Consider the following 15,554-nt stretch of genomic DNA (forward strand, 5'->3'; position numbering starts at 1 on the left):
GCACAGATTTGCGTATTGCAGAGTGTTGGATTTCCGACGGAGTAAATCCCTTGTCGTCGTAAACAATATCGGGCCACAACTTCTTCCAGCTCGCATTCACGGTTGCAGGTTTCATCTCTTGAAGTGCCTTCTGAATATTCTGCAGGCACGTGGCTATGGTGTACTGCCGCCAGTACGCCTTCAAGTTAAAATCTTCATCTTGGGCAGCATCCACACACGCAACGAGGTCCGCCAAGGTGTTCTTCGTGTAGAGGGCCTTGAACGCCCTGATAACCCCCTGGTCCATCGGTTGAATTAATGACGTGGTGTTGGGTGGCAGGAACTCAACCTGAATGCCCTCATGCGACAGGTCAGTTGCGTGTCCACCAGCGTTATCCATAAGGAGAAGGATCTTGAATGGCAAGCCCTTCTCTAAGAGATATTTGCTGACTTGCGGGATAAAACACTGATGGAACCAGTTGGAGGTCAGCATCTTCGTAATCCATGCTTTTTTATTATGCATCCAGTACACGGGAAGGAGATTCTTATTTTTATTTTTCAAAGCGCGAGGATTTTTCGACTTATAAATAAGCCCCGGCTTTAACAAAAATCCAGCAGCATTGCCACACATCACGAGGGTAACGCGATCCTTGAATGCTTTAAAGCCAGAGGCTTTGGCTTCCTCTTTGAACAGGAAAGTTCGCGACGGCATTCTCTTCCAAAACAAGCCAGTCTCATCCATATTAAAGACTTATTCCGGCTTGTATCCACCTTCGGCGATAATATTCTTGAACGTCTGGTTCACGTAAGTTTCAGCAGTGGCAGTGTCAGCGGAAGCAGACTCCCCATGCAGGGAAACGCTTTTCAGGGCGAAGCGTTTCTGAAACTTCGCGAACCATCCTTTGCTGGCGGAAAAACGTTTCTGAGGCTGGGAATCAGTGGATGTCCCTGGTTGAGGATCATCTGCATCATCATCATCTTCAGCATGGTTGCCGTCGTCGTCTTTAGGTTCCTTTGCAGCAAAATTCTTATATAAGCTCAAAGCCTTTGTTTGGATGGTGTTCGTATCCAACGCTATGTTCTTCTTCCGGCAGTCGGCAATCCACACAGCTAAAGCACCTTCCATGCGTACGATCGTTTTATTACGCGTTGTAACGACTCGCTTCGCTGATCTGCTAAAGGTGATTGCAGCCGTCTTTCTAATGTTCGCCTCGTCCTTCTTGATATAGCGAACAGTAGATTCGTTGATGCCAAAATGGCGGCCGGCGGCCGCGTAACTTCTACCATCTTTTAACATGTCGAGAAGCGTAACCTTCTCAGCTATCGTCATCATCCTTCGGTGGCGTTTAGGCTCACTACCAGCCTTAAGAGAAGCAGAACGCTTGGGAGCCATTACAGTAGGATTTACAGTAACAAAAAGTTCAACTTAAAAAAGTCGCACACAGCACAGATTCACACACTTAAGAACGTCTACTCAGCGATACGCGGTAACAGAGAGTGGACGATCCAGCCCCGCGAGAACTTAGATGCTGCGGGTAGGAGATGCGGGCAAAACACCAATCACAGGCTAGATAACAAAACTTGAGTTCTGATTCGTCATCTATCAGCGCTTGAACCAATCACAACCCGTCTTACAGTACTATGATGCGTAGGTTACCTACTCATAGAAGATGCCCCGCTCATACCGAACGTACGTAGATTAAGTAAATACCGTAATAATAATAAATAATGATAATAATACTGTACAGTAATAATAATAATAATAATGATAATAATAATAACAATAATAATTTTATTAACAACAACAACAATAATAATAATAATAACAATAATAATAATACAGCTTTACGTACGCTATTTTACGCCTCTCTCTCTCTCTCTCTCTCTCTCTCTCTCTCTCTCTCTCTCTCTCTCTCTCTCTCTCTCTCTCTCTCTCTCGTACGCTTATTCGAAATGTGATTTTTGCAACAAAGAATATTATTGGATGCAGTACTACGTACGTATACATACAAAAGATTCATGGAAAAGAAGCACATCCATTACAGCACACCATTCTAATATGGTATGACTGCATCTGATTTGCGTTTCATGTTCGATTTAATTTTACTACGTACTGTATACAGTACTGAATTATCGTATGATCACATTCTTTTTTCGTGTTTTATTTCTTTCTGTGCTGAATTATATATCATATGTAATGCAATGAACAATCAGTAAGAACAGATATTACTAATTACAGTATTAATGGAATTACAGGTAACAAAATATCGTATTTGGTTGTCTTCAGATTTCGCGGTATTTTTGAATTTTCCGGAAAATCCGCGATATGTATATATATGGGTTATGGGAAAACCCCTCGAAGTGGTGAATCCGCGATTGTCGAACCGCGAAGTAGCGAGGGTTCACTGTATGCTGACGACAATGCCACCCCAGGTCAGACGGCAGAGGACCTGCAGTCGTAACCTGATGCATACAACTCTGCCTACGAACGATTTGGGATGCAAGTCAACACAGACAAAACCAAGACCCTCGTCCAACATCCACCAGGACTGATGCTCCCAAACTTCAATACCACAGTGAATGACCAACCGTTAAAACAGGTAGACCAGTTCTCCTACCTAGGGAGCATCCTAACATCAGCTCCCACAAGCAAAAAGGACGTGGAGAACAGGATCAGGGCAGCCCACTCCGCCTTTGTCCGACTCAACTGCCGCATATTTAACAACCACGCTCTGACAATGACCACCAAAATAATGGTGTTCAGGGCAGTAGTCCTCTCCACGCTCCTGTATGCATGTGAAACATGGACGCAATATAGAAACGACATTAAAACCCTAGAATGCTTCCAACAAATGAAACTGAGGCAGATCTTGAAAACCCCTGGGAGAGCCACACCACCAACATTGAAGTTTTAGAACGTGCCTCGCTGACCAGCGTGGAGGCCACCATCATCCCCCACCGCCTCTGCTGGATAGGACACGTGCATAGGATGGATCCATCTAGGCTCCCAAAGAAGATATTCTACGGAGAACTGACCCAGGGCACCAGACCACGAGGAGCCCCGAAAATGTGCTATAAAGATCAACTAAAGCGCACCCTGGCTCTAACTGACATTGATCCTTCCTCATGGGAAGAAACAGCCAGGGACAGGAAAACCTGGAGGAGTACAGTACACCATGGCACCGTGGACTTCGAGGAGAGGAGGAGACAAAATAAGGAGGCTAGGAGGAGAAGAAGGAGAGAGCGATTAGAACAGCCCCGCCCACCACCTACCCTCCCTTGTGAACACTGTCCGCGACTCTTCCACCACAGACTAGGACTTAACAGCCACATCAGACATAAGCACCCACCCCAAAGATAGGAGGCTGATGGCTAACGACAGAACCCAATACTCGGACACGAGTGGGCGCCGACGACGACGATATATATATACAGTATATATATATATATATATATATATATATATATATATATATATATATATATATATATATATATATATATATATATATATATATATATATATATATACACATACAGTATATACTGTGTATATATATATATATATATATATATATATATATATATATATATATATATATATATATATATATATATGCATATTGTGCTCAAATAGAAATAAATTTTTATCTCATACTTGGGATCGAACCCTAGTCCCTCTAAATGAAAGGCTAGGTCGCTTCCAACCATGCCGCCAGAGGCTCAAAAGAAGTAGGAACCTAACTGCTAACTGCTATTCAGGATTTACCTGGTGAGACATCAGTCTCTTACCAGCGAGTTTTCCCCAATTTCCTGGCCTACCAGGTGACACAATTTATAGCATTTTATTCTAATTACCCCTAATGATGGATGAAAATCAACACAATATCGTGCTTAAATAGAAATAAATTTCTACCTCATACTTGGGATCGAACCCTAGCCCTTTCAAATGAAAGGCCTGGTAACTTCCAACCATGCCACCAGAGGCTTAAAAGAAGTCGGAACCTAACTGCTAACTGCAGTTCAGGATTTACTTGGCGAGACATCAGTCAAGTCTTACCAGCGAGTTTTCCCTGACTTCCTGGCCCACCGGGTGACACAACTGATTGCATTTAATTTGAATTACTCCTAATGACTCAATTTGGATGAAAATCAGTACTATATCGTGCTCAAATAGAAATAAATTTCTACCTCGTACTTGGGATCGAATCCTAGCCCCTTCAAATAAAAGGCCAGGTCGCTTCCAACCATGCCTGCCCCCAGAGGCATATACATACATACATATATATACACATACATATATACACACACACACATATATATATATATATATATATATATATATATATATATATATATGTATGTATATATATGTATGTATGTATATATATGTATGCATGTATATATATATATATACGTGTGTGTATATATATATATATATATACTGTATATATATATATATGTGTGTGTGTATATATGTATGTATATATATATATATATGTATGTATATATATACATATATATATATATATATATATGACCCATGTAGACGGATAATGAGACGTCGGAATATGGGTTTTCTCCATTTATTGCAAAAGGTTCGTTCATAAGTACGCCGTACACAGCTACCCTCTCAGGTGAGGGACTTGTCAACTCGAGCACCCAAAGGCAACTAAACTCCCTTCGCTACCAAAATGCAATCTTTCTATAATAATATGCTGAGTTAAAGGTTTTTGTGGAATTCTCATTATTACTGTAGAGAGTTCATTTACCTTGATGTACAACACACATCTACATACATGAATTAGGACATTACTCCCCCCTCCTCAGTTCTGCACTCCGGGAGGAGGTGAGCACTCGCCCTCACTAGATTATGAATGATATATGTAGGACAGTCCAACCCGGAATAGGCATGGCGTGTACTAAACAGAAATGCAACATAAAATATATATATATATAGAAATTACCCAAACAAGAATAACACATTTTCCACAAAAAAAAAATAATTAAAAATGAAATATTGCATGAAAAAAAATGTACACATTATGGTATAAATAATTTCACTCATTTCTTCTTAAGACCTCTCTGCAACTAAAATACAGAATACCCAAAGTGAAAAAAAAAAAAATCATAACAACAATCTTACACAACCTCATTAATAGCCTCTCTATGGTTGTGGGCAGTACGGCCTTTTTGGGCGGGACAGGGGTAGGAACAGATATTCCTTCATCCCTCGATTTTACTTGTCCGGGTTTACGGCACAATTTTGCAACACAACTCACAACCACCGTTTCGCCATTTATTTAAATCATTACAAACTTGCATTTGCAACTTTCAACCAGTGGCCATTAGCCGTTTTCCCGAGAAATTCATTCATCATCCCGCCCTTTTCTTATAAAAATTAAGTATAAGGTATTCACATCTACACATTCTCTAACACTGCCGATCCTCAAGGCTGAACATTTAATCCCACAGCCACTTGTCATTCCGGAACGGAGCCGGCCCCAGCAACCAGGAATCATATAAATACCTGAATAATACAGCATACGCCTGACGGATCTCACCTGACCTAACCTCTGATTTTTTAGGTTTACTCAACAATGTTATACGTACTTCCACCCTCAGCAAAATTACCTCAACATTTTACGTATACATTAAGCATCAACATAAGAACACATTGTTATCATTAAGTTTATTTAAAACACATCAAAAAAAGAAATGAGGTCTGTTCAAACAACAATAGCAAAGGAAAAAAAAAATTCTACTCATCAACTCGAGGAATGTCACGTATGCAGGGGGTAAGGAGGAACAACTGATGAAGTTCAGACACTGGGCCATTAATAATGCTCTGTGTCACAACTTTGTTAGATTTAACCATCTTTACTTGGTACGTACCCAAATACGCTGACTCTAGTTTGTGTTTCCTAGGTTGTAATCGTTTCAAATACACACGATCGCCCACAAATACTTCTACCGGTGCGATTTTGAACCGACCATCATACTTTGAGGTGTGTTTTTCATTAGCTCTTTTCAAAAACCTTTCCGTGGTGTTCATTACTTTACTCAATAGATTTAATAAATATGCACGGTATTGCTCAGTTGAAAAATTTGGCAATTGTTGCGAATTAATGAGTACCGTATATGGTAACACAGGATCCTGTCCATACACTAAAAAGAAAGGTGTGTCCCTGAGCAAAGCATTGTATGCAATGTTCAAAGCTATCTCAGCTGTAAGAAGCATGGCGGGCCAATGAAGGGGGTCATCAGCCACTAAGTAACGTAAAATTCGCACTACTGTACTTCCCTATTATGCGATTCCAATAAGCCATTTGCTAAAGGCCTAAATGCAGTCACTGAAAAGTGTTCAATTTTCATCAAGTCCATGACCGATTTCACCACTTTATTTATAAACTCAAGACCATTATCACTAGTCAGAATTTTCGGGCAACCAAACCTAGTAATGAAAGAGCACAGCGCCTTGGCTAATGAATTTGCCGATTTATCCAACATTGTGTAAGTATGAGTGTACCGAGTAAATGCATCCACAAATACACATATATACTTATGTTGTGTTAAACCAGTAGGAAATGGTCCTACCATATCCATATGCACTCTATAAAATTTAATAGGAATCGCAGGCCACTTTCTGGCTTCCGGTACAGTGTTTTTATATTCTTTGAAACAATTACAAGCATGACAACCTTTTATGTAATTCTCTATAGATTTTAACATTCCTAACCAAAAGAAGGATTCACGTGCTCTCTTTGATGTTCTATCAATCCCTAAATGCCCTGTATACGGACTTGCATGTACAATGTGGATGACTCAATTAATTAAAGAGGGAGGAAGAACTACCTGTGCACAAAATTCCCCTCCCCTCTTCTCGTAAGCACAATATAAGATATCATTTTCTATAAAAAAAATTCTCACGAGGCACATTTAGAAATAACGGATAACTCTCCGATTCCCCTTTAATCACTGCGCGCACTCTTTCCATCCATTCCTCTTTTTTCTGTCCCTCTTGGACTTCTTTTATGGCCCAACCTCCCAAGTCAATCAAACCTGCATCATCAGGGTAATTCATTCTAGACACCCCTAGTCATGTCCTCAGCCACCTACATATATTCACTTTCGCCGCTCATATCTCTCTCTCTCTCCCTCTCTCTCTCTCTCTCTCATCCCGTCTTCTGACTGCTTATCGGGAGAATTCACTTCCCGTTCTCTATTCTCTCTATTTTGATGGGATCTTCAGTATTTTGGTTACCTTCTTCGTTCCTCTTTTGTGCCCTAGTTGTTACTCCTATTACTGCATCTATAGAGAGAGCATCAGCTACCTTGTTAGCTTCACGTCCTATGTGGTGAAAACCCTTTATATTAAACTCCAACAATCTCTCAATCCATCTCGCTTGTTGAGAGGTCAAATTATTTTTATAATAAGAATCACGTAATGGGCGACTTTGCAACTCAATCGACTGACCTAATAAAAAGAACCGATGTCTCTCTAGAACCCAAAGAATAGCCAAAGCCTCTCGATCGAATGTACTACAGTTCTTTTCTACCCGTTTTAATGACCAGAAAGCAAAACAAATGGGTCGCTCTCTGCCTTTATCTTCTCGTTGAGAAACTACGCCACAAATAGCTACGCTACTCGCATCTATTGTCACTAAAAACGGGCGATCAAATCTAGGATATGCAAGTAATTCATTGCTAATTAAGGCAGCTTTCAAGTAGTTAAAGGCCATTTCTTCTTCCCCTCCCCAATTTATTACTTTTTGTTTCTTTAAAGCATCTAAGGGTCTTGCTATCTCTCCAAAACCTCTCATGAATTTACGGTAATACCCAACGAGCCCAAGGAATCTAGCTACTTCCTTAGAGTTACGTGGCCTGGGGAAATCTCTAATTGCCGTTACTTAATGGGGCAGGGTTGGATACCTTTTGGCGTTATTAAGTGACCTAAAAATTCGACCTGTTTACATAAAAATTTGCACTTCGACAAATTTATTTTCATACCATTACGTCGCAATGCTTCTAAAACTTTACGAAAATTATTATTATGTTCGTCGGCTGTTTTCCCTGTAATTATGATATAGTCTAAATAAACAAGAACATTATGGCCAATTAAAGGAGACAAAACCGCCATCATTACTCTAGAGAAATGACTTGGAGCATTTTTAACACCGAAAGGAAAAAAATTAAACTGAAATAGTGGATTGTCAGCTATAAATGCCGTATTACATTTACTGTCTTCCTGAATTGGTATTTAATAGTATCCAGATTTTAAATCAACAGTTATAAAATATTTACTATCCCGTACCTACTCAAGTAATTCTTCGATCTAGGGCAATGGAAATGCATTATCCTTAGTGACTCCATTCAACTTCCTATAATCAGCACAATCTTACCGAGCCATCCTTTTTCCTAATAGCTACAATTGGAGAAGCCCAGGGAAGTCGATCAGTGCTCCCGGGTGGCTCATCTCCAATTGCAATTACATCGCAATAATTATTGACAATGTCACTAACTACAGGTTGATATTCTGACAGACAATGTCACTAACTACAGGTTGATATTCTGACAGACAATGTCACTAACTACAGGTTGATATTCTGACAGACAATGTCACTAACTACAGGTTGATATTCTGACGGACATAGTTTTCGTGCTTGCATAATGAAATTCTGGGTGCGTTCGTCTGTGCGGGCTGGTGTTGTGGCTCCCAACATCCCATCATTAGCTATTTCACATAACTCTAATTCACACACAGAATCACTTCCTAACACAACTCTTTTATTTGACAAATTAATTATCGTTATATCAGCTCTGTTCTTTTTTATTTCCGTCAAGCCCTCTAATATCATAATGGCCCAATTTTCATGGGGTTTAACAACGACCTTGGTTCCTTCCGGAAGATATACTCGTAAGTGTCTGGGGAGACAACACTTCTCCTCTCTCGGGTACAGCAGTTACCTTACTTAGATGTCTCTCCAAGCCCGCACAAGCACTTATTCTCTCATGACTTTCTATCGGCAAAATATACCCTCCTGCTTTTACTGTTATTGTATCTTTTCCCTCAAAAATGCATAGCATATTTTATTATTAGAGATGAAATCAATTCCTGTAATAACTTCGATTCCTGGAATTTCCAAGGTAGGTAAGACAAAAAAAATCATGTTTAAACTTCACAGATCCCACCTTAAAGTTGGTGATCGTTGTATGGTTTTCTGTGTAGTTTATTTCCTCCTGGCGTGTCAAGGACAAGGGATGCCGCTGACTGTAGTGGGCTTGAGGAGAATCTTTTTTCAATCAGTGAAATGCTGGCTCCTGTGTCGATACGTGCTCGAATGGATTTATCTGGCAGGTCAATCCTAACTCCTAACACTCCTAGACGGCCATTACGAGATATGGGGCACAGGCCAATGACCTCAGCTGTAATGCCGCTGCACCTTAGTGCAGCGGGGATGAGGTCGGGGGTACTGATGGAGGTCCCAATGCTTGCTCTGTCACCACATCCGTCGTCACCGCTTTCCCTGCTACTGCTTGTGATGTCATGCGGAGGGGTAGGGGGGGGGGTCATCGAACTCCCTCGTCTCCCTCTTCCTCTGTTTCCTTTTCTTCAGATTTTGGGCGGGGGAAGGTGTACGTGTGCCACAGCCCACCTGGCCTGGGCACGTTTTGCTGAGCACTCTCGAGATAGATGACCGTAGGCCTGACAAGTGTAACAGCGGGGGGATCCTTGGGTGGGGCACTCCACTCGTCGGTGTCCCTCTCCCCCACAGTACCAGTATTGCTGACTGCGCTCTCCTCTATCCTCCTTCGGGGGTCGACTGCCTCTCATGGCTGCCAACTTCTAGGAATCGGTCCAGTTATTCCCAGTATAAATATATATATATATATATATATATATATATATATATATATATATATATATATATATATATATATGTTAATCGTCAACTTACGACAGACAGAGGGACCGAGAGATACGTCGTAAGTCGATTTCGTCATATGTCGAACTAAATAAGTGAAGTTTCTGTTGATTTATTATGATGTGTTAGGATTCGGCAATCATGTCAATCATATTTTATCAATATTTTCTTACTGCCTATCATTATTCCATTTTCTAGTTTCACAGGATATCATATGCTTTATTAATGCATTATTGTATTCTATTTTTCAATTTTGGAAGCATTTTACCAATCGAGAAATCCTTAAAATTTTGTTTACCTTTGGTTATGACCAGCTGATCTGAAAGTGCCGCTACCTACCCTATCAAAATATGGCGTACATACGTATGGCATATTTTTTTCTTTCTTTTTTAATTTCTTAACTTATTAGAAATATTTTTATGGTGAATATTACGTCATATTTTTTTCTTTTTTAATTTCTTAACTTATTATAAATATTTTTATGGTGAATATTACATCAGCACCAACATGTTACAGGAAATCAGTTTCCATACAGTTCGTCTTATCATTAGGTGTAATGCTAAATCGTTGTAGGTCTTTCTGTGTGTGTGACTGTGTGCTCGCAATAGGATACGGGTAGTTAATTTTTAAAGCTTCATACAGTATTCAATTTTTAGCTCAATATTAAACCTTCATATTTCATTAGACATAATTGTGGTTTATTAAAGCACGTTTATATTTTATTTTTCAATTTCTTGATCATATCAGTAATGAACAAATACTTTTGATTTACTTTCGGTTGGCATCAGCTGATCTCAAGGTCACGCTGCCGTATTACGATTTTGCGCACATATAGTACGAATAACACTGATTTATATAATTTTCTTGACATTAGAAATCTTTTCATAATAAATAATACAATAGCGCCAATATGGTAATATGTTATAGGGTATCACATTTTCCATACAGTTCGTTTATAGACCTTATTATTAGTTATAAAAGGAATACCTCTCTCTCTCTCTCTCTCTCTCTCTCTCTCTCTCTCTCTCTCTCTCTCTCTCTCTCTCTCTCTCTCTCTCTCTCTCTTATTTTGATTTTTAATTCAGTTAAATCTTCATATTTCTTTGAAAATTATTAAAAACAATCTTTATATCATTATTCGATGTTTCGATTATGGGAAAAGTAACGCATCGGAAGGAAATCACTCGATTTGTCTCTCGCCTTCCGCCAGAAATATGACGTCATCAGACTTTTTTTCTTAAATTTACGGTAAGTTGTACTAATCTCATAACTAATGATACAGACCACTGAAACACTTGATATCGTGACTCGGTGTTTCGATGATGGGAATGCTGTAATAAGATTACTCGTTAACACAATGAAAGGAAATAATTCGGTTTGTCAGCACTCTTCCGCCAGATACATGACGTCACAAGGCACGTGGAAGGAAATCAATGTGTTTCCCGGTTGCTTTCCGCCGTGATATGACTTCACCAGACATATAATATGAACTCGACAGATATTAAAACTTTTCTTAATGTGTTTTTTACTGAAAATTGATACTGTATATTAACAATAAAAGAACATAATAATTTACCAAAATAAATCAGTTTATTTTCATAAGAGAAAATAGATTATTTTCAAGGAAATATTCGTTCTATTTCCGATAGACTTGTGACGTCATCACCCTGGAAAAATTCGTCATAAGTCTCATAGGTCGTAAGTCGAACACAACATGTGTATGTGTGTGTGTGTGTATATATATATATATATATATATATATATATATATATTTATATATATACATACATACATACATACATACATACATGCAGAAAACGAGAAAAAAATGTAAAAATGAGTGAATGTCAGAGGTCAAACTCATGCATGTACTCTCTCTCTCTCTCTCTCTCTCTCTCTCTCTCTCTCTCTGGTTTGTGGTAGGACTGGGTCTGAAGGACGAACTACGTCGTCTGCTACTCGTGGAAGTTATAGAGATGCTATTGTTCACAATTTATTTTACAGTAAAATGATATACTTATCAAAATTTATGATAACTGAAGAAATGTTGCATTTTCTTGTAAGGAACAATGTTTATGGTTTATCGAGTTACTTTTACTAATTACCCTGTAACTGGCAAGTAAGAGGAATTTTGACAAAATATTTTGTATACGTATTCTCCATTGCCATACGAAGCTCAGTGAATCTTTTCAGTGTTTTGTGTTTTTCTTCTTATACCCCCATATATTGGCCTTCGGGCTGGCCCCCTTAAGCAGCTAGCCCAGGGTTCTCAGCCTTCTCTGGATTTACCCAAATCAAATATAAAAGCAAAGGTATTACTAGATGTTAACCTCTTTGTCCGTAATCAATGCAGTCAACTAAGAGTTGACATAACTTCAAAGTAAGAGGGAACGTGAGTATCAACACTCCTCCATAGACATAAACACGACACTGCAGCCGCTCATCCGATACATTCATGTTACATAAAGCCACAGAAAATTTGAATTGTATTGGGATTTAATAATGCAAAAGTAATTACAGTACTAAGATTCAATTTAAATTACTAGGTAAATATAAAGACTCATCATTCAGACACCAATCAACGGGAGTCTGAAGAGTAGGTCAATATGTAATATATAGATATTACTTGTTTAAAACACATGACCTACAGGTCACTGTGGAAGTAAGAGAAGTGTGAGAAATGCCATAGTCATATCATAAGCAGGATGCGAATGCCAAACCTCAGCAATGTAACATTTTTCATGAAGAGTAAACACAACCAAGCCCGTGAGAAAGAGTTGTCTATGAGAACGGAACTAACTACCTTCCGATATTAATGTTGTGTTTACTATAATCCATTAAGTGCTGAGATAACTAAGTAAACTTTAATGTGAATATGGATATTTGTGGTAGTTCATTTTGAGATGTCATACGGAATGGTCATCCGACCAAACCATCTATACTCCTGTGATGGATATGTTAATACTGTTTTTAAAGAATAAACTATTTTAAAGTTAACTTACCTAGACTTTACTTGAAGATGTAACATACCAAATCTAATCTACAACACATTGAAGATGACATTTGAAGGGAACCCAAATGTGTGTTAACAACAGTAGCACACCAATAAATACAGTATGTCATATCTAGTTTTAACAAAATAGCATATAGGTCACCCCAAACTGACGCATGGGTATTTGATGTGGTCATTTTGTGAAGCAGTTCACAGGCGCAGTGAGTGTGACTGTATTTTGAATATAAAACATATATTTGGCAACAATGAATTTTTTAAAAGAGATTTATGTTTTGGTGAGCAGTTAAAACTTTGCTCACCAAAACATAAATCAGACTAAGAATTTTGTTATTAGGGTTTTTTTTTAAGAAGGACAAGTTTTATAGATAAAATTTAAATTTCTGTTTATCACAGGTTTTTACCTAATATTTATTTTTATCCATTATTTTATATTTAAAATGTATTTTATTTTTTTCCATTTATTTAGCATTATTATGAATAATATTTCTTCCCAAGTTTAGTTGTCCAACTCTGTAAGTGTCATTGGGCTGGTTAATCTCCCCCTTTTAATTACAAACATATGTTTGACCAGTTGATGACAATCAACCGGCAGATGGTATGGTGGTTCCAAGAAGGGGAGACATTTCGCAAAAGAGAGAACAGGAATCTTTATTTTGGGGTAGATGTCAACACAGCTTCGAGTAAAAGCAATATGAACATCAGGGGAGTTTCATGAAAATAATTTTGTATAACATAATATTCCAGGTTCTATATTCCCTCTGGTTATGGTAATGATTCTACAAAATTACAGTAGTAAATCTATCTCAGAATAGAATTATATTTCAACATCTTAGTGCTTTATAATGGGTTTCCCTCCCTGGTGTGGTGAGGGGCTTACTTGTCCCCAGCACTTGGCCTTATGGCCACAATTCTAGAAATTCATCCATATCTCAAATTAGATACAGGATGACATGGCATTCAATCAAAGTTGCTTTGTCCTTTGAACCACAATGGTTAGCGTCTTCGCTCAACCACGTAAAACTTTTTTCTGTATGGTGTTGATACCTTGATATTGAAGTAGAGTATTAATGATGGCCTTACTGTACTTATGAATCATATCCAAATTGAAATATAAGTTACGATTCCTGATGTTTGCATATTGAAGTTAAGTTTCGTAGATTATTGTCAGCCATGGAGCAGATTTGCTAAAGTCAGTTGTTCAAAACCTAATAATGTTTCATGCTCAGCTATCTGTAATATTCAGCATATGAAAAGCTGTGTTGTTTCATTGCGTGGAAACGTCATTGGCTTTTAGAGCATTTTTTTACACAGAGTTTTTTCCCACTTAATAAATCCAGTACTTGCCTTGCATAATTTGTATATTATTTGTATATAGGGAATTAAGATCCAAGGGTAGTCCAAGTAGGCTAAAAGTTCTGTAAATATTTTGGGCAGAACTTGAAATATACATACATAAATATACATTTTTTTATCTCACAGAATGTTTTTATATAGAACATATGATTTAGATTTTATGTATTATAATGGTATGGGTAAATATTTTCAACATAGTAAGGAAAGGATGATTAATATGATTTCCCATTGTGCTGTAGTGTCACAATGCAACACAATGTTCCTGAAACTTTTTTTTATATACCATTGTAATAAAACTGGAGAATAATTCTTGGCAGTGTGACTGTATAGATGTTGCTCTTAAAGTTAAAATGGTTTCTGATGCTTCTTTAGATTATCATTTCCATAGGTATAAACTTTTATGACTTCTCAACTGTTTTTTATTCATATTTGTTTAATTTTTCTCTCAATTTAAATTGTATCAGTATTTTATACATAATACTCTTTTAATTCTACGTTTCTCTTTTGCATAAGAGTAATTTACTGTATGTTCTTTATTAAATAAGCTTCTAAATTAAAGCTTACACTAAGTTTTTTTGGCATCAAAGCTTACACTAAGCTTATTCCTTGAAGAATTCCATTTTATTATGTTCAAGTACTGTACTTAACTTGTCCAACTTGCTGTCTGTGTCTTCCAGCCTGGTCAAACATGAAGGTCACTCGGGAGCTAGAAGAACGAGAACGATATGACGAGATGAGATTCAAGAAAGCTGGTGCTGGACCTGTTGTTCGGACTTTTAAGCATAATCCTACCAAGAAGAGAGTAATAAATATACAAGCTAAAGTAAAAAGCCATAATTAATTGTGTTGTAGACTAAAAATTTTGTATATCTGGTTTTTGAGCTATTAGTTTGATCATTGCTATTTATATTGCATAAGTTCACAGTTTGGTTATTGTAAATAATATACAGTATTGAATTCTCATCTAACCATTATGCTTATGTTGTACAAAATATATGTATGTTATTTTATACAATAGTTTCATTTCTGTCATTTCTATGTTTTAAATGTGCCATTTTGAAATTATCCTATTTTCCCTGCTTGTGGTATACCAAAACTGGGGCTCTTTAGTTTGGGAATGTGCAATAAGATATAAGTTCATAAGTGCTTAAAACTGAAAATGTTTTTTATTAAAATTTCCCTATTTAGGGTTAGATTTTTATTGAATTATTTCCTCCTTTCATGTTTTACTTGTGTCTGAATTCCTTGGTAGAGGGTTAATGATAAGAAGCCTCTCACATGGC

General features: G+C 37.7%; 1 protein-coding gene across 2 annotated transcripts in view; it reads left to right on the forward strand.

Annotated features, from left to right (window-relative positions):
* The window catches only part of OXA1L (OXA1L mitochondrial inner membrane protein), a 284,013-nt gene extending 268,727 nt beyond the window's left edge, over positions 1 to 15,286 (forward strand). For both annotated transcript variants that reach the window (XM_068376789.1, XM_068376790.1), the window contains one exon: positions 14,949 to 15,286. In XM_068376789.1, the coding sequence (XP_068232890.1) occupies positions 14,949 to 15,112 (164 nt within the window). In that variant the 3' untranslated portion in view covers positions 15,113 to 15,286. The remainder of the gene's footprint in view (positions 1 to 14,948) is intronic.
* Positions 15,287 to 15,554: the final 268 nt, after the last annotated feature.

The sequence above is a fragment of the Palaemon carinicauda genome, chromosome 7 (assembly GCF_036898095.1).
Source record: "Palaemon carinicauda isolate YSFRI2023 chromosome 7, ASM3689809v2, whole genome shotgun sequence".
Taxonomy (NCBI): Eukaryota; Metazoa; Arthropoda; class Malacostraca; order Decapoda; family Palaemonidae; genus Palaemon; species Palaemon carinicauda.